This window comes from Pelodiscus sinensis, chromosome 11 (assembly GCF_052426305.1).
Source record: "Pelodiscus sinensis isolate ZL-2025 chromosome 11, ASM5242630v1, whole genome shotgun sequence".
NCBI lineage: Eukaryota > Metazoa > Chordata > Testudines > Trionychidae > Pelodiscus > Pelodiscus sinensis.
In genome coordinates this window covers 40070671-40096303 of record NC_143062.1, presented here as the reverse complement: position 1 = coordinate 40096303, position 25633 = coordinate 40070671, and the positions used below count along the sequence as shown (strand labels likewise).

The 25633-nt window shown below is 41.5% G+C and overlaps 1 protein-coding gene across 2 annotated transcripts in view; it reads right to left on the bottom strand.

Moving 5' to 3' along the window:
• The window catches only part of CNTN3 (contactin 3), a 274838-nt gene that overhangs the window by 75275 nt on the left and 173930 nt on the right, over positions 1-25633 (bottom strand). For both annotated transcript variants that reach the window (XM_075938655.2, XM_006113828.5), the window contains exons 4-6: positions 4927-5130; positions 4453-4555; positions 3399-3583 (exon numbers count right to left, since the gene is read on the bottom strand). In XM_075938655.2, the coding sequence (XP_075794770.2) occupies positions 3399-3583; positions 4453-4555; positions 4927-5130 (492 nt within the window). The remainder of the gene's footprint in view (positions 1-3398; positions 3584-4452; positions 4556-4926; positions 5131-25633) is intronic.

Below are 25633 nucleotides of genomic sequence, written 5' to 3'. Positions count from 1 at the left end.
TCTGTACTGCACTTCCTCCTTCCAGTCCAACACTCTTTGTCTTCCCCCTCTCCTTACCTGGGGGAAACCTTTTAAAGGAACCCCCCTGGCTTTAATTAGCTGCAGATATTTAATTAGCTTGCTCCCTCAGGCAAGTCATTAACTAGCTCTAGGTGTCTGCCGGTCTTCATTTTGTGGCTGCAGTCTCTATGAGTTAACTCAGGGAAGAGAAATCCACTTATCCAGTGCCCTGTATACCTATCTTCCATTAGAGTGCAGCAGATTGCTGGTTTGAGTCTTTTACAATATACACCCATGACTCTATTAACTCCATTGCAATTCAAAAGCTGATGCCCTAATAAATCTGTTAGTCTCTAAGGCCATGTCTACACTACAGACAAGATCTTTGCTGCCACAGTTGATTTTCCAAGGTTTGAATTAGTAGGTCTAGAGAAGACACGCTAATTCAAACTGAGAGGGGCACTCCCACTGATGCTGGTAGCCCTGCTTCTACATGAGTAAGGGAAGTCAAAGAGAGAATATGCTGCCGTTGACTTTCCACAGTGTGGATGATGCCAAAATCTGATTTAAAGATACTTCGATTCAAGCTGCGCAATTAACATAGCGGGAGTTATGCATCTTAATTTGAACTTATCCCCTAGAGCAGACCTAGCCTAAGGTGCCATGGGACTCCTCATTGATTTACAGGAAACAGTGCCCTAAATGTTAAATTATGCAGGTAACCAACTAGGTGTCAAGAGCACCAATATTTTCTACCAGGTTTGTGGTAATGTGTCTGGTAAATTAATGGAGTCATGCTGTTGTAAAACTGCTGTAATCAAGTTAACTAGCTTACTTCAGACTTTGCAAATTACTAATGAAAGTTACTCTGTAAAAGCAATGTATACAGCAAAGTCTCAAATATGGTGCTGGCTAGCCATTTTATCCTGTATTATAATGTTTATTGTAGGATTCCAAACTGAAATTTGCACATGAAAAAAAATCAATCTATCCTTTTTCATTTAATTGAAAACAAGGAGGAAATTAGCTCTCCCACTTATTTGAAAAATCACCCTCATATAAGTTTTGCGTACTGTACCACAGAATAAACATCTGAAAAGAATATTGCTGTGATCTTCGAGTCCACATTACATCCCTGTATATACAAATTTTCTATCTTTGTTAAAATAATCTAACATGAAGTAAACATTTCATAGCACTCAGTGATACATTCAGTTAATTGCTACTCTTAAGGAAAATTACATTTGCTGAGATTTGACTTTTACAAAAATTGTCAATTACCAGTTTGCTTGAAAATCACTTTACCATTAAGAAAACACCAATATGCATTGTTGCTATTCAATTGGCTGTATAGTTTTAAATGCACAAGAGACTGTAGCTGTTCTCCAGCTATTAAATTCCATGTTTCTTCATTTCAAAGGGTAGATTACATTCCTTAATTTATTTATTCACCTTAAAGCCTCATTGGTCCTTTAAAGCACAAAGGACATGAGAGTATTGGGAAATAATTTTTCTAAACCAAGATGGAATTTAATTTTCCCGTGAATATAATTTGATAATCCCAAAAGGATACTCAAAAATCAGCCTTTTTAATCAAATGGAAGTATGGCTTCCACATGTAGTATGCAAAACAATTATAGATATTGGAAAGCTTTGATTTACACATCAATGACAGTATCTAAAATAATGATAACTTCATGTAACTAACTATTCTGTTGCAATAGCCAAATCAGAAAATGTACTGCTTCCAGCAGTTCTCTTGAATATGGAAAAAGAGAAAGTCCTCATTTACTACAGTTTGAACCTCTCTACTCCAGAATTCTCTGGTTCGGAAACATCTGTTGTCCAGGATGATTTTAGTTAGCTGGATGTCCACTTTTCATGGGTGTGGCTAGGTTTCCTGCAGTCCCATAAAGTTTGTTTACAGCCACCAGTCCTAGCTCTCCATGTTCTGTGCTATTATTTAGCTCTAATTTACCCCTAAATGTCCTCTAACAGTTCAATGAGCGGTGAAAGTGTTGGTAATGCTGCTAGACAATATTGATCTCCCATGGTCCAGAACATTCCCTTGTTCAGAACCAGTCAGGTTCAGAGGGTACCAGATTAGAGAGGTTCAGCCTGTATTTTTGAAGATTTAAATTCTCTTGGAATAAAATCTGTTTAAGAAAAAAAATGGTAGAAATTAGATAGCATCTAATTTTAACTGCAGGAATTCTTGGCATTATACTAAACCACGTATGCATAGTCCATCATGTGAAACTCCACTTGTTAATCTTTAAGTTGTTACGAGACTATTTGTTGTTTTTTAAGTTACAGACTAACTCGGCTACCCTCTGAAGCTTTTGTAACAATATGGTATTTCTGTAGCCATACTGTAGGCCTAAACTAAAGACTTTTTCTGCAGCCAGACTAAAGAACAGCAGCCAATAGCTGTAAAGCCTGGAGTCTCATACTCACATTCTATCTAAATTGCATTAAAATAGTGTCACACTAGGTTATGAGAATGAGATCCTGTCACTGTCACCAGATAAAGAAACAGATCTCAAGATGGGTAGAGAAAACAATTAACATTTCGTCTGGCAAGAAACTGTTTACCAATAAATTTAAAAAACAACACATGGTCTGGTAGCACTTTATAGACTAACAAAACATGTAGATGGTATCATGAGCTTTCATGGGCACAGCCCACTTCTTTAGATGACCGGAGTTTACCAATAGTTCTGGTTGTGAAATCAGCATTCTATGATTATTTTCCTCCCTTTCCTATTGTTTGTCTGTGTGATCTCTGTCTGGTTTGTAACTGTTTCTGTCTGCTGTATAATTAATTTTGCTAGGTATAAATCAACTAAGGGGGTGGTGGGGTATGATTGGTTAGGTAATTCTGTTACATGATTGGTTAGTAAAATTACACTAAAATAATTGGTTAACGTATAGCTAAGCAGGACTCAAGTTTCACTATGTAAACTGAGGTCCAAGAAGGAGACCAGCAAGAAGAACAAAAAGGGAAAGGAGAAGGAGGGAAGACCTGGAAGAAGAACTCACCTTCAAGACCCAGCCTAAGACCAGAGCTGCAAGGTCTCCTCTGCACGACCATTACGTGCTGTAGCCAGGACCCAGAAAGCCTGAACTTGCCTGGCCAACAGGGGAAGTCTGCCTGTCTTTATCAGGATTGGTGAGATGACACTGTATGCTTAGCATGTGTATTCTGCTTGCTTGGGAATTGTCAATAAATAGAGAATATGAATATTACTGTGTAAGGCTCTATCAGTGGCAAAAGAACCTGAAAACCCACAGGAAGTTATGCCCTGAGCCCTAGGAATTGGGTAAGGGTGTGTGTCCCTAAAGTATGGAAAGGATAGAGAAATATGATTTGTGCAGGGAACAGATACTACACCTACCATAATATGTGAGACGTCCTCTGGCAATGTTTTTTCCTCTTGAGTTTTCAGTAATGCACTCATAGAGGCCTGCATCTTCCTGTTGGAAATTTGGAATTTCAATCATGCCATTGGATTTCCTCAGCTTTACTTTACTTGGAAATGGCAGGCCATCGGATCTTCTCCAGTTTATCTGAGGCACAGGGCTAAAAAGAAAGTTGTGTGATTAGTTATTTTTTAAAAGTTTGCTTAAAATACTCATTATATACATACTGTGAAATTAAAAAACCTCAAAACTGACTAAAGAAAAAAAAAGCTTCCTAGTCAATTTTACCTAATGTGCCCTATATAAGAAACTAATTTGCAAATATAGGCTTTGTGATTAGTTCACTATTATTTAAGGGGGTGGACTGTTTATTACTCACAACAACTTGGATGACTGTTCATGGCTTGTAAAATTTTCTATAAATTCCAGGAGTTTTATTCCAGGAATCTTTTAGAACAGGATTTTCAACACAGCTTAGTGTTGGTTTCCCACTGAAGTCAAAGGGAGTTTTATGACTGACTTCCATGGGAACAGAAAGGGGACAAGACTAAACACTTTTGAAATCTGCATTCTTCAGTAGTGCTCCTTTTAAAAGTTTCAGTCACCTAGTCAATAAGTACTACCAATATTATATGATATAGATTGCCAATCTCACACTGTAACTCATGAATACTTGGCAAAGCTCTTATCAAATAAACCATAGAATAACTGGGAAATACATTTGCAGACACTAAGACTGATTCTGAAACCATTTTGTGAAGAGCAGAAGGGGCTAAGTTTGGACAACAGGAAAGAACTATGATTATGTTCTAAGAAACTGTGTTTTATGGATATTTATATCCATTATAAAAGATAAGAAGCATTATACTAGCATCGAACAGTTAACAGTACAGTGAGAATTCTGTGTGTGTTGGCTTGCCATGGCTGGTTTGAATAATTCACTATGACATCTTATTGTTTTTATTCAAGGCAACATATTTAAATTATTACATTGTCTATATGCAAATTTTTCATTTTAATAACACTTACTTTCCTAGGGCAAAGCATTCCAGTTTCACTGTTGAACCTTTAGCTGCAGGAAGTGTATCAGGAAACTGAACTTCTATTTTGGGTTCATATTCACCCATAACTCCTGTTAATTATGAGGACAAAACATTAGTTATTTATTTGTTTATCTCGGCCTTTTTCTATAGAATTACAGCAAGTTTGGCTGAAAATATCCATCTCTTCTGATCAAATGCACAGTGTTTTTTTTTTTTTAAAAGATTGTGGGTCTGGGCATTCTTCCAATGAAATCCTCAGTACTCCCAGGAGAGAAATAATTTAAGTATACAGTGTATAGTTCAAAATCTGCAAAAAAATCTTTTAATTGGAAACTACTATTCTTGGTATGCATGAAAGATTACTCTACATATGACAAAATGCATGCATTAGAAACTATGTATATGCAGATAGCTGTTTTAATCAATACTGTTTTAATACTGTATCAGACTGAAGTCATACCATCAGTGCGCAGAACTAGTGGGGTCGGTGAACCGAGAACTCTGGTGTTTGTTAGCGTGCTGGTCACAACACAGGTGTAATTTCCTACATCTGATGGCTCCACTTTTGCTATGTAGAGGTGCCCAGTCTCTTGAGACACAAATCGCCGACTGTCCTCTTGTACAAATGATGGATATTTATTGAAGATCCAAGCAAATGACAGCTCTAATATGTGTTGATAAAAGAAACAGGAATGTAATGTATTTCTATATTTTGTAAAGATACACACAGCCAGTCTGATAGCATGAGTGGGCTTCATACTGGCAGGTATGATATTGACACGAATACTGGTATCTGCATGTAGGAAAAGAACCCTAGTTAGTTATGCTTCCACCAGAAGGATTTACCACTTTATCTGGGACAATTTATACATAAATACACCAGTATTCTCCTACCCCATCACCTTCGATAGCTCCCAAACACTCAGACAAGAAACCTTATATTCACGGCTTCAAGTATGTGGTGCGGTATCTTATTTTATGCTATGGTGACTATGATTTGGGGGTCAATACTTTAACTAGTGGCCCACAAAATGTTTCTTCCTTAGCTTTTTATGAATTGTGAACACTAGGGGTACATATGCTTGCAGAGAAAATAAGAGAATAGATAACCTATTAATATAGATGTGTTTGCATGTCTGTGCGCAGAATGGAATCAGAATTGCTCACCGGCATGTCAGAGGCCCTAGATTATTACAAGCTAAGGCATTCTCAAGTGATTTGGATTCAATTTCTAGTCTTGCTGTCACTGAAAAGCTTCCTGAGCTTACGGCATAAGAACACCTATGAAGTCCCAGATGACCATGGATTTATACAGAATAGTATTTTAGATAGGCTCCTTTGCATTTCAGGATTGGATAAGCTTTACGAGGCAATTGCCATTGTTTTTTGTGATTTTACATATTTTTAAATGTATTATTTGTTTAAAGGTTATTATGGATGTTTATTCTTTAGGTGCTTCCAGAGCATGATAATTCTAGTTCACCCCCCCCCCCTCCCAAATTATTGAATGTTTCCATCAATCATCTTTTTAAAAATCAACTTTTAAAAATTGACTTTTTCCAGATAGGCAGTTTTATTACATTTAATCATGGAATACCAGCTCACTACTTTTACTCTATCGAACGCTGTGTATGATATGAATAAGCAGCAGATTGCACATATTCCAGTGTTTGCTATCCGTAATCTCTCACTGAGCTGCCAGATTTTGAAAAGAAACAAATATCTATACATTAAAAAAAGGGGAGGAGAAAAATGAGAGAAAACAATCTATTTACGTGAAATACCCCCCTCTTGGTTCACTTTGTTTCTAATGAATTGGACTGAAGGAAAGGAGAAGCAAGAATGACTCAAGTGTTATCTGAAAAATATTGCTCATGCAGAAAACGGTTCAGATCCTCAAAGTGGCATTGTTTTCTGGAACACAAAGGAACTATGTCTATTTTCTACATCAGAAAGTGAATACACGTCTGTCACATAGCCAGACAAAAAGTTTGCAGGGCTAGCAGTTATAAAATAGATGGATATACTGTGTAGTAAAGTAAGCAAAAATTTGACCTGCAGTCTTACAATACCACAGCCACTTTAAAGCAGAACTATGCTCTAAGCATTAAACAAAAGCTCAGGACTGGATTTGAAAAAAACCCCACAATTAAAGTGTAACTCGGTTTACTGATCACCAATTGTAGAGACCATTTCTGTTCCATGTATTAAATTCTGCTCTGAAAAAGCCATTTCCTTTACCAGCTGAGGTGCTTGCCTTTTATTCATGCACCTCAGAAGAAGAATAACAATTATCAATATTTTTAATTAATAATTGTTTATATACAAATGTACCACTAATTATTTTCTTTGCTCCCTGAAAAACCATTACAATAATTCATTGCTAATGAATTATTTTAAAGGTTTCAAAGATAGCAAACCATTTTTCACCTTTCACCAGCCTATGGATAGTATATCTAAGGATATCTGACCACAAAAGTGCCATGGGAACTAATTAACATATATGATAATAAACTGAAATAATTATCATATTGAACCGGGTGGCCAAACTGTGGCTTGTGAGCCACAGGCTGCTCTTTTACCATTGAAGTGCTGCTCAAGGAAACACCCCCTCCGCACTCCCTGACATTTTTCATCATTTTCAGACTACTGGGGGAGGGGGGGGAAGGAGGGGCAGAGAGGAAGAAGCTCACAACCTCTTCCTTGCAGGACGATGGTGCAATAGGGGTTTCTCCCCAGCAGGCGGGGGGGGGGGGGGGGGGGCTTGGGTCTTCTGTCCAGAAGTGCTGAAGGCCTAGCTTCTGGCAGGTGTGCCCTGGCTCTTCAGCTTCTGTACATTGTCATATGTGGCTTGGAGAGCCAGTAAGTTTGGCCGCCCACTCTAGAAGATCCCCTCCCCCAACATTAGGAGGGTGAGGAAATACAAATAAGGAAGAAGGGAGAAATCCCTACTGAATATGCATGAGGCATAGGGGCGTCAGTGTAACACATTACAAAAGTTGACTTGCAGCCTGAGAGAGGAGCAGGAGAGAGAAATGTAGCCCAGAATGATGAAGCTGTGAAGGGGAGGAAGGTCATGGTGCTGAGGCAGACAATGGTGAACATTTCAGTTTCTACTGCAAGGGACGGTGTGCATGGATGGATGTTCCAATGTACCTGCTGCAGTGGTGAGCAACCTGTGTCTCCAGGGGCACATGCAGCCCATCAGGGTTCTGTGTGTGGCCACCAGGAAACATTTTGTTTGCAGTTGCCCACATGCCAGGTTGCCTGATTCCACTGTTCTCTGTCCATGTAGGTTTTTTTTCCCTCTACCAGCATTACTGAAGTGACACAAGAACAGATGAAGTGAGGGGCGTGGTGATTGCACACAACATTGACTGTGAGAGCCATGCACTCCCTCCTCATCCAGAGCACTGTTGTGGTTCAATCAGCACAACCTGCACATTTTAGGTACCAGACCATTGGTTGTTTTTTTCCTGTACAGACTAACTTGGTTGCCCCCTGAAGCTTTTGATTAGGACAATCTTTCAGCCCTCTGAGATAAAGGAGGGCCACTCGTGCGGCCCACTCACTAGCCTAGGTTGCTCATCACTCACCTTGCTGTACTATCTCTAATATCTTCCTGGGTTAAAGTGTTTGTGACTTTGCTAAACATATTACTAATGGAAACACAGAAGAGTTTGTAAAGTGTGAGCACTGCAAGTGTGCACGTCAGGGGTCCCAACTGAACACAGTGGTTGTGTCTAGACTGGCATGTTTTTCAGCAAAAGCAGCTGCTTTTGTGGAAAAACTTGCCAGCTGTCTACACTGACCGCTTGAATTTCTGCAAGAACACTGACGATCTCATGTAAAAAATCAGTGCTTCTTGCGGAAATACTATGCTGCTCCCATTCAGGCAAAAGTCCTTTTGCGCAAAAGCTTTTGTTCAAAAGGGCCAGTGTAGACAGCTCAGATTTGTTTTGTGCAAAAAAGTCCCGATTGCGAAAATGGCGATCGGGGCTTTTTTGCGCAAACACGCGTCTAGATTGGCCACGGATGCTTTTGCGCAAAAGTGCTTTTGTGGAAAAGCGTCCGTGCCAATCTAGACGCTCTTTTCCGCAAATGCTTTTAATGGAAAACTTTTCCGTTAAAAGCATTTGCGGAAAACCATGCCAGTGTAGACGTAGCAGTAGTTTTAATAAAACCGAGTCTGGTCTTAGGTCAAGAACCTGCCACACCTCAATGTGATTACTGTGAATTCTTAAGTGATCAACAGAACTAATACATGGTCTAGATTGGGCGACAATACGGATACAATCTCACACATCTATCAGCAAACCTCACACAATTTTTCTTTGAAGACAAAGACTGAAAGCCTGATGTAAAAGAGCACGGTGAGGCAACAATCCCACTGATTTAAAAGGGAATTTTGCTTAAGTGAGGAAGGCAGCAAATTGAGGCTGATGCAAGAATATTCTGAGCAAAATTCTATGATCTGTGTCACGCAGGAGGTCAGAGTAGTTAGTCATGATGATCCTTTCAGGTCTTAAAAGCTATGTATGTAAGCAAACTCACCCTGAAGAGCCTAGTTCTGCTCCCAGATTCAGCCAATGGGGATTTTATCATTGATTTCAAAGAGAAGAGAGTTAGGTCAGTATTGAGCACCTTTGAAAATTTCCTTCTCTGTATCTTTAGCAACTGTCCCCCACTATCATATATCAAAGCTTATGAGAAGAGGGAAGAAAGGTCACCTGCATCCATGAGGCATATAAAACGAGTGCGCCTTACATGCTAGGCCTGAGGAACAGAACAGAGTGGAAGAGGTAAAGCCAGGAACATAACTGCAAAAAGGCAGCTAATTCATATTATAAATCCACACACTCTATAAAAAGGGGACTAGATAAAACCCACTGTTGGGACGGGCCTGTGGCAGTAAGTAAACATGACAGCACTGAGCCCAGACTGCTCCTTTTTATGACAGATACATATTCGCTAAATGGGAGTGACTGAACTTTGATTGCCTTTCTGATACGGCGGTTCTCTAAAATTGCGTGTGTTGTTTTTGTTTTTTTTTTTACATATTTTCAACTTCCTGTTGGGTTCACACTAGGCATGCCATGCCCTTGGGAGGTGAAATGAAATGCTCCTGACGTAAAGCTTCCTCAGCTGTACCTAAGGTACCACCAAAAGGATTAAACAGGGGCACCAAAACTATGCTGAATGAAGGGCACCGGCACCTTTCCATCTCCCCTTTTTTGTTCTGTCTTGTTATCCTCATACTATTTTTTTTCACTTTTTCCTTCTTTTTGTCTCTGATTTGGATTACTTTCTTCCCTTTTCTTTTACCTCTCCCCCAGTCTCCTACTCCAATCCCTTTCTTAAGGAGGGCATTGGGTATTCTCTTCCAACCATTACGTAAAACAGTAGAGAAACCCCTGATTTTCCTTTGCTTATATACTTTAATGCTGGGGATGGCACAGACTTCAGATCAGACTCTTCAATTTCCCCAGTGTTCCAGAGTGCAGGCAGAAGTCCAATAGAACAAGACAAAATAGCCATTTTTTTTTGTAATTTGTTTTTCAAAAGCAACCTATACTTTGATAAACAATTATATAATTGCTACAGAATTCTATAGGATGATCAGGGTCCTACCAAATTAACAGCCACTGTGAAATCTAGTCCAGCCTGTGAAATTCTGTTTTTTTGTGTCCTTTTACCATACTTCACAGAATTCACGGGGAAGAGCCGTGTTTTTTAAACTGGAGGTCCTGACCCTAAAGAAGGTCTCGGTGGTGAGGTGCCACAGGATACTGTAGGAGAATTGCTGTATTACTACCCTTACTTTTGCATTGCCTTCAGAGCTGGGTGTCCAGAGAGCAGTGGCTACCGGCCAGGTGTCTAGCTGGGAAGGCAGCACCCTGCCAGCAGCAGCAGCAAAAGTAAGGGTGGCAATACAATACTATGCCACCCTTACTACTATGCTTATGCCTTCAGTAAAGCGGCAGCTGCTGGCTGAGAGCAGCAGCAGAGACGTAAGAATGGTCGTACAGTACCATGCTGCTCTTACGTTTCTGCCCCTGCTAGTGGCAGTGCAGAACGGTGGCAATACCACAATCCCCCTAGAGAACCCTTGCAACTCCGCCCAAACCCCCTTTTCAGTCAGGACCCCCCATAGACACAACACACACAAAGCGCCAGATTTAAGTATCTGAAATAATAAAATTTACTATTTTTTAAATCTTTTGAGGAGATTGAACAAAAAAAAGTGGACTGTGAATTTGGTAGGGCCCTAAAGAGGAGTCATAAAACTGATAAAAACCAAGAGTGACACACTATAGAGCAATTCATACAGAATCCCATTTCTTTTCCATACAGCGCTACTGATTGCTGTCCCTGTTCAATACAAACTTTTTTTCACAATAAGAAGGAAATAATGTATAATGCGGGGAAATTTCTACTTAATAAAAGGATAGACGCATTAGTATCCAGTTTGTTAAAGCAATGAGTTTACTCCAGTGATGTTTAGTCCATTGGGCTCTGACTTTCAGGTGGGTGGGCAAAAGTGGGGAGGCAGGGAGGAGTGGGACAGGAGGAATGGGAGGGTAATCCCTGACCCTGCTCCTGAGTCATAGCGGAGGAAGGTAAATTTGAGCGGGTGGGGCCTGGATGCCAAGTGGGTGGGACACTGTCCACTCAGGCCCATTCCAGCTACGCTCCTGGTTTATGCTATTATCACATTACAACTTGTTTTATACTGAAATCTGCAGAAATTAGATAATTAGTATGACAGTGAAAAAATCAGACTGAATAGTCTCTTCAGGAGTGACTGAAACAAAAGGAAAAACTATGTGGCACTTTAAAGACTAACAAGATGGTTTAATTGCTTTCGTGGGCCAGACCCACTTCGTCAGATCATTATTTCTCTTTCACGGTTCAAGAGACACTAAATACATCCACTCTCCTTAAAAAAAGGTATTTAAAGTAAATTATAAAGCAGATTCTTTTGCAAAACTGTTTTCTGTTGACTCTGCTTTAATTAAGGTTTTATTTTCCCTCCGGAAAAAGCCACCAAAGCAACAAAAAAAATGTGGATTGACAAGATAACAACCAGGCCCAGCGTATCCGCTTTTGATCAAACATATAGACCTACTATGAATAAATCCTGGAATGAGCCTATCTTGAAAGTCCTAACTGCCCTTTCAACATCAATTTTTATTTTCTTCAAAATGAAGCACAACATTCCTTTTCCCTGCACCTCATGGTCAATATTTATACAGGCAGTCCCTGGGTTACGTACAAGATAGGGACTGTAGGTTTGTTCTTAAGTTGAATTTGTATGTAAGTTGGAACTGGTACATATTGTAGGGGAAGCTCTAGCCAAACATTTCTCCCACACCTCACTTCCCTAAGTCCTTTATTCTCAAGCTGAGGTGTCTGCTGAGAAAAGCTGCTCCGCGTCTCCCTGGTCTGCTGGGGGGGGGGGGGGGGGGAGGGGTGCGCTAGCTTCACGTCTCCCTGGTCTGCTGGGGGGAAGCAGCTAGTGCGGGGTTGCCTCACCCCATTTGTAAGTAGGGATCCGATGTAAGTCGGATCCATGTAACCCGGGGACTGCCTGTACTTACATTGCCTAATATAACTGTACTTTCCCCCAGTAAATTCATATTAAACAACCTGTTCAGTGACTTACTACATTTCTTTCACTTGCCTGTTGATGCTTTTAAAGTACAGTAATTCCTCATTTAACACTATAGATATGTTTCAGAAAATGATCATGTTAAGTGAAAACGTGTTATGCGGGGTCAATTTTCCCATTGAAAATAATGGAAAAGGTGCGGGTTGCATTTGAAGAGGTAGTGTCTGTTGGGACCAGGACATAAGGTTGGGGGAGAAAAGGGACTAGGTTACAGCAGGGAGGGGAGGTGTTTGGCTCTGGGGAAGGGAAAAGGAGGTGAGAGGGATTGGGTTGGGAGTATGCCCCTTTGATGGGTCTGCCGGGGAACGGCACAGTGAGTAGTGAACCCTCCACTGCTTTGCAGGGAGGTGGGGGAAGCCCCGCGCAGCCACCGGTAACAGACCGGCTGGGGAAATCGTGTTATTCCGGGGACGGTCGTGTAATTAAAAAAACGTTCCCTAAAAAAAATCGTGCTATCACGAAAACGTGTTAAGCAGGCACGTGTTAAATGAGGAATTACTGTATCTCTAGTGACATACAATCTCTTCTTTCCTGTCCAATACATTTCTTCAGTTGATTTTCTATCATAAATGAAAGTAATGCATCCTTTTTAGGTTTCCTCCGAGATTCAATCCTGTTTTCCACCATCCAGTTTTTTTTTTCTTGAGACCAAATGGGGCATAAGGCATTGAGAATTATAGCTACTACTCAATTTTTATATTTTGTTTAGATCTTGACTTATTTCAAGAGTTTGTCTCCAAGTATATTTACTTCTGCCCTTTTTCCAGCACTATTTATTTTATTATTATTAATATTACAATAGCATCGAGAGGTCCCAACTAGGATCAGCACCCTTTTGTGCTAGGCACTGCATGCACATAACAGTTCAATTACCAAGCTTCCAAGTTCACATTAAAAATGTACAGTCTAGAGAATTTAAAGATAAAATTGCCTTACTTGGCAATATTTCCAGTCTAGCACTGCCGCTTTCTGTCACTTAGGAATTTAAGAGCATAGGTAAGTGATAGGCATGTCTGTACTGCAGCTGGGAAGTGAATTTGCAGCTGCTCATGTCTGTTGACCTGAGCTAGCTTTGATCTACTTTGTACAGCCAGGTTCTAAGTTTCAAGTGCCAACCTTGTACAAAACTGGCCTCAGAGTATAAGGAAAGCAAGATGAATAAGTGATTGAAATTCCAAGTGTTTTATGACAGTGACATTCTCCAGGGTACAATGTGGACTGAGAGACAGCTGTGTACCCTCCACTCACCAACCTTGTGGGTCCTCCTACACTACTCCGTTGTGAGATCAACCACTCCTCGTTTGCTCTCACACAGCCTCCGGTATATAAATCACTCTCAGCTATATTCTATGAGTGCTACAATCAACCACTCAGGAATGACATTACAGGGTCACACCGGCAGACTCCCAATTACAGAATCTTCTGCCAGAAATGTGCATCTTGCACGACCCAGCACCCTCCTGGGCAATATAAGCTTATATAAAAGCGGTCATTTCATTAATATAAAATGAGATGCACAGACCTTGTCAACGCTAATGAAGTTTCCCAAATACTTCAATCTAAATGTACTCTGGTTTAGATAAAATAATAAAACACATTTATTAACTACAGAAAAATAGATTTTAAGTCATTCATTATAAGGCTTAAAAGTCAGAATTGGTTAAAAAGAAATAAAATGTAAAATGCAAACTAATATCTAACTTAACAAGGTACTTTAATTCAGAGCAAAGGCTTTTCTTGCCACCAGCTTTGTCGATCTTATTGGCTGGAAATTTTTTAACTAGGATTTCTCCCAAGTCTAATGAGGCCTCCTTCATCCTTCAGATGTTCTTGGTGCCTGAGAAGAAATGAAGCGACAACTGATTTGGGGTTTTTGTTCATCAAATTTCATCCATTTCCTTGTCTTTGCGAATCATCTTGAGATGTTTCAGGAGACAGAAAGTCTGGGGAGACAAGAACTTTCAGCTGCTTCTTTGACGAGATGTAAATTTCTTGGTCACCCACTTTTTCCTGCCAAAGAATGGCCATTTAAACAGGTGATAGCTCATTTGATTTTGCTGACACCTAGCTGAGGCTTCAGTTTGTCTCTTGTCTTTGAGGGACCAGTCTGTGCCTGCTTTTCTAAACTTGGACTATGTCTTAGTAACAACTTATAACTTTATAATGCTGACCCATATATTTTGAGGACAATAATGATCAGCACATTATGAATTTTCAAATGATACCTCACAGTGTAAACTATGTACAAAATCCATTGCAATTTTATAAAAAGAATAAGCAAAGGGATAGAGACTGTCACAAAGGCCTTACCTAAATGGGTAGTTAATCCCCAAAGAGAACTAAAAAAGGGTACCTGAATTTAGCACAATTTGCCTAATATTCCTCTCAAAGCACTTCTAAAATGCTATTTTAGCCATGACTGTTCCATCTGCTGGACAGCTTTCCCATATGAGAATGTATCCAGACAATGAATGAATGAATGAAATATTTACAAAAGTTGTCTCTGGTTGGTTTCTTTGTCTAACATCAGCATAGGAATTGCCAGAAGTCATATTCACCCTGGCCCATATTCACACTGGGCCACTTATTCTGGAAAATCAGCCACTTTTCCGGAATAAGCTGCGAGCTGTCTACACTGGCCCTTGAATTTCCAGAAAAAAGCAACGACGCTCTACTGTACAAAATCAGCCGCTATTCCGGAAAAACTATTCTGCTCCCGCTCGGGCATAAGTCCTTATTCCGGAATACTGTTCCGGAAAAGGGCCAGTGTAGACAGCCCAGTAGTCTTTTCCGGAAAAAAGCCCCGATTGTGAAAATGGCGATAGGGGCTCTTTTCCGGAAAAGCACGTCTACATTGGCCACAGACGCTTTTCCAGAAAAGGGGCTTTTCCGGAAAAGCAGCCTGCCAATGTAGACGCTCCTTTTCCGGAAAAACTAAAAACGGAATAGTATTCAGTTTTAAGCATTTCCGGAAATTCATGCCAGTGTAGACACAGCCCTTGTGTTTCAGAGAAAGGTACAAGCAAACCAAGAGTAGACAGATGTGGGATAATTTGCTACCACACTCCATCCCTCACATTTGCAGGTCACATCCTAACTGCTAATTGTTAAAAACTGGCATGAGGTTTTATCTCCCTTCCAACATCTGTGTTTTTATTCCAGGTGCCTCCACTATTTTCATATCCCAACACTGTACTTTAAGCAACATATGGAGGAAGACTCAAGATAGATTAAAGATACATATGGTTCAACCCCAAATATCCCTGATGTAGCAAAAGATGGATTGTAACAAAGGCATTTGGAAGACAAATACATAGTAGCGAAACTGTCAAACCTTAGGGAATGCAGATTTCACTATTTATTAGAAAGCAAGCTAAAAACCACAGAAAAATCAGGTCAGACCTGACACTTTCTGTTGTCTACAGATGTACCCATCTGTCTTTTACATTTTGGCAGATGTTTTTCTCATGCTAACTGTAACAATCACAATGTTAAGTGGAGAAACAGTAGGAGTCAGATTTTTCACATAAACCAGCAACTGCAACTGGAATGGAGAGCTTAGAAGAAACAATTACCTACACAGTCTGTAGGTCTTAATCATTGCAGATTTCTAAGAAAAGGTTAGACAAATACCTGTCAGGGATGGTCCAGATTATACTTAGCCCTGCTACCATAATAGGCACTGGACAATATGATACATTAAGACCCCTTTACGTCCTACAGTTCTATGATTCACCTAGACATTTTTAATTACTGGACTCAGGAAAAACTGAGAGCATATTATTGACAAAATATATTGCAAATTCCTGCATGCTCCTTGTAGCTGTTAAAGCTTTAGACTTAACTTTAACATCCTATTAGTTGCAGGCATGAGGAAAAGGTGTTAATGAACTCATATTGGATATTTTCCACCAAGATTGGATATGTAAAACATGTTTATATGTAATTTCAAAACAATTTTAATCCAGTTGTAAATCCTGCTAAAACCACAGCTGGTTCCACTGACACCTTGTCAGACTCACTCAAGTATCCTTAGGATATGTGAAAACTGCCTGAGGGCCTGGAGGGGTAACACCCACTTTGTCTTCATATTATCTTGAAAGCACTGAGAGACAAGTAGGCATGTAGTTAGGGTTGCCTGGTGTCCAGTTTTGAACTGGACAGTCTGGTATTTGAGGGTTCTGTAAGGGAAACAAATTGAGAAAATACTGGACATATAAAATATCCGGTATTTTCTAATTAGGTAAGTTTTCTTATTATTAAGCGTACCAGTACGTAGTTGCGAACTGCCTGGCTGGTAGACATGCTCACGCAGTGCGAGCGTGTCTACCAGCCAGGCAGTATGCAACTACGCGGACGAGGTGCGGGGGTGAGGGCGAGAGGGGGGGCGGGGCGGGGCTGTGAGGGAATCCTCGGGGCTGGACTCGCTTGTGCTTCGCCTGGACAGTACGCAGGACAGGCAGTGCCCTGGGATCTGCGTGCACCCAGATCAGTCCCGCTCCCCGCCAGCTGATTTTCTCTCCCCGCTCTCCCCTCCAGCCAGCCCCGCTCCTCCCGCCCCCTCCTAGCCAGCCCTGCTTCCCCCTTCCCCCCCCAATCTCCCCTGTCCAGCCCTGCTACCCCCAAGCCCCCCCCCGCCCGGCTTCCCGCCCCCTCCCGGCCAGTCCCCCCCACCATCTGAGATCAAGTGTATCCAGTATTTTTTTGAAGCTACCTGGTAACTCTACATGTGGTAATTCTCCCGAAAGGGCTGGATCTGGGGAGTTGAATTCACCCTCTCATACCATGCCTCATTGGAAAGTGTGTGTTATGTATTGTGACAAAACTCCTACCAAAACTCGGTGGTTCTTTCGCTTCCTGGCAGATTTGCTTGCCTCAGAGGCTCATAGCAGCCCCCCAATTTTAGGCACAATGCTAAGGGCTTTACTTTGCTGTTTGCTGAGCTCTTTCCATCAGTGTATGGCAAAATGGAGAATAAGCTCCACAGTCCTTTTCCCTGAGTGGAAATGGGGAGGTGGGTGTTGGGAAGAACCCGGGCCCACCCTCTACTCTGGGTTCCAGTTCAGGGCCCTGTGATAGTAGCTTCTTGTGTGAATCTTCAACACCTGCTAGAATACAGCTCCAAGACCCCTGGGGCTACTTTCCCAGCACTTTCCTTCTCTCCAGTTCATTCTCCTAGTTTTGATCTCCTTTCCTCCTACTCCCAGCAGTACTCTTCTCCTTCCTCCCAGCTGCGTGCACCCTACCACTGCAGGCCAGCTTCTTTTACAGCCAGTCTGAACTGATTTTCTTAATTACCCACAGGTGTCCTAATTGGCCTAAGCTGGCGTGACTCTGCAGGCCTGGCCAATTAGCCCCAAATGTTCCACTACCCCAATTGCCTCTGCTGGTTCAAAACCAGCCCCTCCCTGTTGCGCATGTGGGGTGGGGTGAGAACGGAACGAAATAGAACAGAACAGAACTCCACAGTCTGAGTCTTATGTATCTCCCTTTCACTACTTTTTATAGCCTTCTGTTCTAACCCTGTCACAGTATGTTTAGAAAAGGTATGAGGTGGAACTATCAAACAGTGCCATAACCCTGTAGGCAAGGCAAAATAAAAGTGCCCAATAGAAGATCGGTCATTTTTGAACAGGTAACATAACCATACCTACAGTTTTTATTGTTTCCATAAATTTCAACCTCTTAATTGGCATTTATTGGTCAAAGCTTCCAAACAAAGATTAATTAATATCAACATTAGGCAATCTGATAAATATTTTCACATCACAAATTGCTAATTATAATAACTGTCTATATTTTCAGTTGAAGTTTGCTGGCCAGTTCTCTCTCTCACTAAAGGCTGTGCAATAGTAGATCTAGATTGAGTGGCCACAGTTTGTACTGACTAGTGGACAGACATAAATGGACATGAATTCCCAATTTAATGGCTTGCTATTTGTAAGCTTCTGCACAAACAAAAGTCTGCCTGGTAAAAGGCTTTCCTTTTTAATTGCCTAGCCATGAAGTACAGGTTGGATCTCCCTGCTGCCACACAACTGGGACTTCACTGGTCCTGGATGAGGGATTTTTCCGGGCCTGGAGAGGTCAATTTCAGGCCCTTTCTTTCTGCTGCACCCCCACCAGGCTTCCTGGCTCCGCCCGCAGCACAGCTGAGCCACGTACCAGCTCCTGGCCCCTCCTCAGCCTAGCCGAACCATATAATGGCTCCCGGGCCCACACCCTCCTGCAGCACACTAGGACTCTCTGCTCCTGGAAAATCCATGGTCATGCCAGACCACAGAAGTTGCCAGACCAGGGAATCCCAGATTTTAGAGATGCAACCTATATTAACCTTTGAAATATTCTAAAAACTAGCTTTTTAATTAAGCAACATTTATGCAGAGGTGCATATTGCTAGAGATAGTACTACACAGCTTCATCCTAAGCTTCAATTAAAGTGTTCATGAAACAAAACAGGCAATTTAGATACTAACATATAGATCTAATTTATATCTAATTTGGCACAAGTCTGAATACTGGTACAAAATGAAAAACAGATGTAGTCCTAAAGTGAACAATATACTTTAGGAATAGCACCTATACGGGGAAGTTACAGAATAGGAAAATATGGAGTATACGAGCATCTTAAAGCTTACATGAAAGAGCAAAAGCCTCACTACAGACTTTGAAAAATGTGTTAGTTGTCAAAAAAAAAATCAAAAGAATGCAGCTATCAAAAGCCACCAGTGCTGGGCACAATTCTATGATGTTGTCAGCAGGAGCCAGGAGAGATGAACTGTATAGGCAGCTACTGAATGAGTATTCTAGTTTAGATGATGTGTTCCTATCACAGGGGTTGCTTTCAGAAATACACAAGCAAGCTGAATTTGGCATATGACAGAGCTGTACTGCACTCAGGAAGAAAAAAAAACCACACTGATTCTGACTGGAAAGCATCATGCTCACCTAGATCTACAACTACCACAGCAAACAGGTCTTCCACTGACTGGTCTTGTTGCATTGCTTGCTTGAGAAAACAATACACACAAACATACAAAAAACTTCATAAAGCAGAAACATATGAGAGCGCATCCAATTTAGGAGACAGCAAAAAGATGGTGACATGTTACATAGCGTCTCGGTGGAAAACTTGATTGCTAACAATGCAGTTTCTCTCAACATGCCTTTTTTCCTACTCAAATCTTAAAATAAAATCATCTAGTTACTCTGCAACAATAGAGTAACCTGATGACATTGCATTTCATCAGCTGACTGAAGAGACAGACAATGATCTTATGTACAACAAGAAAGCTCTTCTCCTGTCCAAGCAGCTATAAAGCTATAAAGCTCTACTTCCTACAGATATAGAAACTGCAAGCAATTCCAGCAGCAAATTATAGGCAAGATTAGAAAAAGACTGGTTCTGCAATTTTATTGCATGAGCAGCACGGACAAGGCAAATCTACCACTGCTCTATGCAGTGCAATAACATTAGCTGATGCTATCTAAGCGGGAAGTAAATGAAGCAGGAGCTTAAGTCATCCAAAGGTTTTGTGGAACTTCTTCTGCTCCTTCGATCCGAAACAAGCAAAATAAATGTCATAGAATATTATTCAAAGCCAGGTGATTGAAGTTTGCAGGTACTTTTGTGCCCCACCTGGTGCAGGAGTTTGTCTTTTGGTTGATAAAGATGCATATAATTCAGCTTGCAATGAATACCATTGTTCAGAAGACATTTGGAGAACGTGCATTTCTGCCCAGGAGCATCCAGTATTACTGAATAGTTCCAAATCTATCACAGCACTGAAAGAATCCACAAGCTAAGAAACCATAGGGTACACAAGAGATTCCATAGCTGTTGTACAAATAGAGACGAATGGAGTATGAGAATACTCTATGAACAGGCTGCTGAGTACTTGAGGCAGGTCTTAAGGAGATATGACAAAGCTAATTCTGTAATCAAAGCCTTTGTGAAAATGATGGAAAAAATATAGTACCAGACCAGATCTAAAGTTGGATACAAAAACACCAGGTGCCTAATGGATGCACTATGCAAAGGAGCCATTTCAGATTTTGGTGTGTGTGTGCGGGGGGGGGGGGGGCTAACCTGTGCATTCTGTAATGGGGGGAGAAGAGAGTGAGAGCATGGGGTGGGGTGGACTGAAGACAGAGGCTTCAGCGGTGTTATTGAGCATGTGTAGTATAAGACAAGCACCAAATGGGGAGGAATGGAACCAACCTCCCCCGTCACACACACACACACCCCATCCATCTCTATCCAGGTGCTACCAAGGCATTCAAAAGTTCTACTTTTTTGGTAGAGAACTCAGCAGTAAACTATCAGGAACACTAAATCTAATTCCTATACAAAGAAAGAAAAATAAATATTACACCCATTCAGCTCTAACACTAAGGGTATGTCTACACTACAAAGTTAATTCGAACTAACAGACGTTAGTTCGAATTAACTTTAATAGGCGCTACACTAGCGCTCCGCTAGTTTGAACTTAATTCGAACTAGCGGAGCGCTTAGTTCGAACTAGGTAAACCTCATTCTACGAGGACTAAGCCTAGTTCGAACTTACTACTTCGAATTAAGGGGAGTGTAGCCCCTTAATTCGAACTAGTGGGAGGCTAGCCCTCCCCAGCTTTCCCTGGTGGCCACTCTGGCCAACACCAGGGAAACTCTACTGCTCCCCTCCCGGCCCCGGCCCCCTTAAAGGGGCACGGGCTGGCTACAATGCCAGTGCCAGGTGCAAGCCTGCCAGCACCCAGCTAGCAGACCCTGCACCTGGCACGACTTGAGCCAGCCACCCGATGCCCTCCAGCCCTCCCCCTCTTCCCGGGACCAGGCTGGCGGCTCCCGGGAGCTTGCCTGGGACCGCAAGAGGCGGGCACCCGCCTGGTATAGTGCGGACATCGTGGACCTCGTCCACGATCTCCGCACTAGGCACAGGAAAGTGGCCGTCTAGGGCAGGAGAGCTGCCAGCCTGGCCACCCAGGAGCAGGTGTGCATTAAAATCAAGGTGGTCCACTGAGACCCTCGACCCTGAGCTTACAATGGCCATACTGGGTCAGACCAAAGGTCCATCTAGCCCAGTAGCCTGTCTGCCAATAGCAGCCAACCCTAGGAACCCTGGAGGGGATGGACCAAAGAAAATGACCAAGCCATTTGTCTCGTGCCATCCCCCTCCAGCCTTCCACAAACTTTGGGCAGGGACACCACTCCTACCCCCTGGCTAATACCACTCCATGGACCCAACCTCCATGACGATCTCACTTCTCTTTAAACTCTGTTCTAGTTCTAGCCTTCACAGCCTCCTGCAGCAAGGAGTTTGCCCTTTTCCAGTCCTCTGGAATCTCTCCTGTCTTCCATGATTTTCCAAAGATGATAGCTAGAGGCTCAGATACCTCTTCTATCAGCTCCTTGAGTATTCTAGGATGCATTTCATCAGGCCCTGGTGACTTGAAGGCATCTAACTTTTCTAGGTTATTTTTAACTTTGTTCTTTTTTATTTTATCTTGTAAACCTACCCCCTTCCCACTAGCATTCACTATGTTAGGCATTCGTTCAGACTTTTCGGTGAAGACCGAAACGAAGAAGTCATTAAGCATCTCTGCCATTTCCAAGTTTCCTGTTACTGTTTCTCCCTCCTCACTGACCAGTGGGCCTACCCTGTCCTTGGTCTTCGTCTTTCTTCTAATGTATTTATAAAAAGTCTTCTTGTTTCCCTTTATTCCCATAGCTAGTTTGAGCTCATTTTGTGCCTTTGCCTTTCTAATCTTGCTCCTGCATTCCTGTGTTGTTTGCCTATATTCATCCTTTGTAATTTGTCCTACTTTCTATTTTTTATGAGACTCCTTTTTATTTTTAGATCATGCAAGATCTCGTGGTTAAGCCAAGGTGTTCTTTTGCCATATTTTCTATCTTTCCGACTCAGCGGAATAGCTTGCTTTTGGGCCTTAATGTCCCTTTGAAAAACTGCCAACTCTCCTCAGTTGTTTTTCCCCTCAGTCTTGATTCTCATGGGACCCTACCTATCAACTCTCTGAGCTTACCAAAATCCACCTTCCTGAAATCCATTGTCTCTATTTTGCTGTTCTCCCTTCTCTCCATCCTTAGGATTGTGAACTCTATGATTTCATGATCACTTTCATCCAGCTGCCTTCCACTTTCAAATTCTCAACCAGTTCCTTCCTATTTGTTAGGATCAAATTTAGAACAGCTTCCCCCCAGTAGCTTTTTCAACCGTCTGAAATAAAAAGTTGTCTCCAATGCAGTCCAAGAACTTATTGGATAGTCTGTGCCCTGCTGTGTTATTTTGCTAACATAAGTCTGGGTAGTTGAAGTCCCCCATCACCACCAAATCTTGGGCTTTGGATGATATTGTTAGTTGTTTAAAAAAAGCTTCATCCACTTCTTCCACCTGTAGCATCAGCGGGTGGTAACCTGACAATGTCAGGAGTGATGTGTAACTTGATTGTACCTGTATATTAAATGGTGTCTGCAGGCGTGAGGACAGCGGGGTCTCCCACTGATTGAGCTGAGTCCATTGTTAAGGGGAACATATTCGTAGTGGTTCAGAGAGTTTACTGACAACTATCACTGTACTTTGCTTAACAGTAAACCTGTCTGGGCGCCTTTGAACCTCATCTGATTTGTGGTCTTTGGGGGCTCTCTTGGAGTCTATTAGATTGACTAATTGTGCAACTCAACACGGCACACATCATTGAGCACAGACACATGCAGGGTTCTGGTGATCATCAGTAAATCCTGACCTACTACACCAGTGACCCTATTACAATATATTCTGACATCTTGTGGCAAGTCACTTAAGGAACACCGGTTACCCTTAACATTGTAATCTATATTCTTACTTTGTTACTAACTCTGTGGAGAGAGACTCCATCAGAACTCCCAGGCTCTATCTCAGTTCTGGAATGGGAGTGGGGTGTAGTGGGTTACAGCAAGGGGGCATTTCAGCTCTATATAAGAAAATCAGAATGGCCATATTGTGTTAGACAAATTGTCCTTCTGGCCCTGTATCCTGTCTTCCAAAAGTGTGCAATGCCAGGTGCTTCAGAAGGAATAAACAGATGAGGCAATCATCATGATCCATTCCCAGTCACCCACTCTTAGCTTCTGGCAAAGAGATCTCTGCCCATTCTGGCTAGTAGCCCTTAATGGACCTATCCTCCTTGAACTTATTTTGTTCTTATTGGAACCCTGTTATGGCTTGGGCTTTTCTACCCTCTCCTGGCAAAGAGATCCACAAGTTGACTGTGAAAAAATAATTTATTTTGTTTGTTTTAAATCTGCCTATACATTTAATTGGGTCAGCTTCTTACGTTATGTTAGTGAAGGAATAAATAACATTTCTTATTCTATTTTTCCACACCATTCATGATTTTCCAGACATTTCACATATCTCCCCGCCCTTTAGTCATTTATTTTCAAAGTCTTCTTAATCTCTCCTCTTATCGAAGCTGTTCCTTACCCCTAATCATTTCTGTTTCCCTTTCGGTACCTTTTCCAAATACAATACATTTTTTTAGATGAGGTAACCAGATCTGCATACAGTATTCAAGATGTGGGCATACTTTATGTAGAGGCAATATGGTATTTTGTCTTATTATCTTTTTCTTTACCAGTTATTCCCAATATTCTGTTAAGTGTTTTCATTTTTAGACTGCTACTGTGCACTGAACAGATGTTTTCAGGGAACTATCCATAAGGATTCCAATATCTCTTTCTTGAGTGGCAACAGCCATTTTGTATCTACAGTTAGGATTATTTTTTCCATGTGCATTACTTTGTACTTATCAACAGTGAATTCCACGTGCCTTTCTGTTGCCTAATCACCCAGATTTGTGAAATCCCTTTGCAGCTCTTTCCTTTGGATTAGTCCCTGTTCACACCTCTCTCAAGAATATTTGTACATTTTAACACAGTAATCCAAATGCAAATCCCAGCAGCACAACACTCATTCCTACTCCCTCCCCCCCATCTTTTATGTGGAATACCTGGCAATATTTTCATGATGATCTAACGATTCTTCAATTACTTGAACACCCCAAAGGCAAAGCTTCAAGCAGCTTAAACTCTGTTGCGTGTACAGCTTTAAGCAGACCTCAGTATTAAATCCAGGGGTTCCAACATCAGGGGGGTAGTCCCCCCCATAAATGGTGCTCTTGGCACTATGCCTCCATTGAAAAAGTTTTTAACTGAGGCATCCAACATGCAGTCAGAAGTACAATCCTCTGCGAATATATAGGTCAAAATGTGTCTGAGTGTGCAGGAATAAATCCAATACAAACATTCCTGCCTGCTGGAGGCTTTTCCAATGAGAAATAGGAAGATCCTTCACGTGAAAAGATGCTGAAGACAACCAAGACTTGTATAACACTCAATAAGAAACAGACACAAGGATGCTTCTGCCTGCTGTATATGCTAATATGACTTTTAGGTCTCTTGGCAATTAAGTCAATTGATACAGATGTTTTAGTTTTTATTGTTCATGTTCCAAAAATGAAATGAACAAACATGTGGATTGAAACAGACACCTTATGAGGGATGTAAAATTCCTGTTTAATCAGTTAAATGGTATGTTTATTCGCGCTGCACGAGCCAGGCCAGACCCATTACAGATGGGGCTGCTGCAGCCAGACTGGAAACTGTATTCCTTGAACACTCACAACTCCTAATGACAGAAAAAGATAACAGACCCAATTATGTTTAGTTGGAAACATAATTAAGAGATCTATGGGATTTCCAGAATTGTTCTCATGCGTGTAGTTCAACAATAAAGCGAAAAGGGAAGTGTTATTGGATACCACTCTCACTCACATTTACCTTTGCAATGTTTTCAAATCTTGTACTCTAGAAAGGGGCCCAGATTATGTAGATTAAAAAGTTGCACTCTTTTCCCTACTCACTACATGTGTTGTACAAGTTACATTTGGAGGTTTTCTTTTGAAAGCCTAACACTACTATTTATGCTACCCTCTTCTTTTGGCTGATTTTATTTATATTGGGTTTAGAATTGTAGACTTTAAGGCCAGAAAGGACTATTGTGATCATTCAGTCTAACCTCCTGCACGTTGCTGGCCACAGCAGCTCACCCACATGCCCCTACAACACATCTCATAACCTCCGGCTGAGTTACTGAGATCCACAAACCATGATTTAAAGACTTCAGGTTACAAAGACTCCACCAGGTTACAAAGACATTAATTTGCTTTAAACCGGTACATGACTGGTGCCACATGCTGCAGAGAACCCTTTCCCCCACTCCCAGGATCTCTGCTAATCTGTCCTAGGAGAAAATTCTTTCCAGACCTTAAATATTGTGAGTGACTGAATCCTGAGCTTGTTGGCAAGACCCATCAGGCAGACACACTGGAAAGAATTCACTGCAGTAACTCAGAGCCCTCCACATTTCATGTCTCATCTTTGGCTGCAGTGATATTTGCTACTACCAGTTGCAGATGGGCCACAGGCCATTGCGGATAG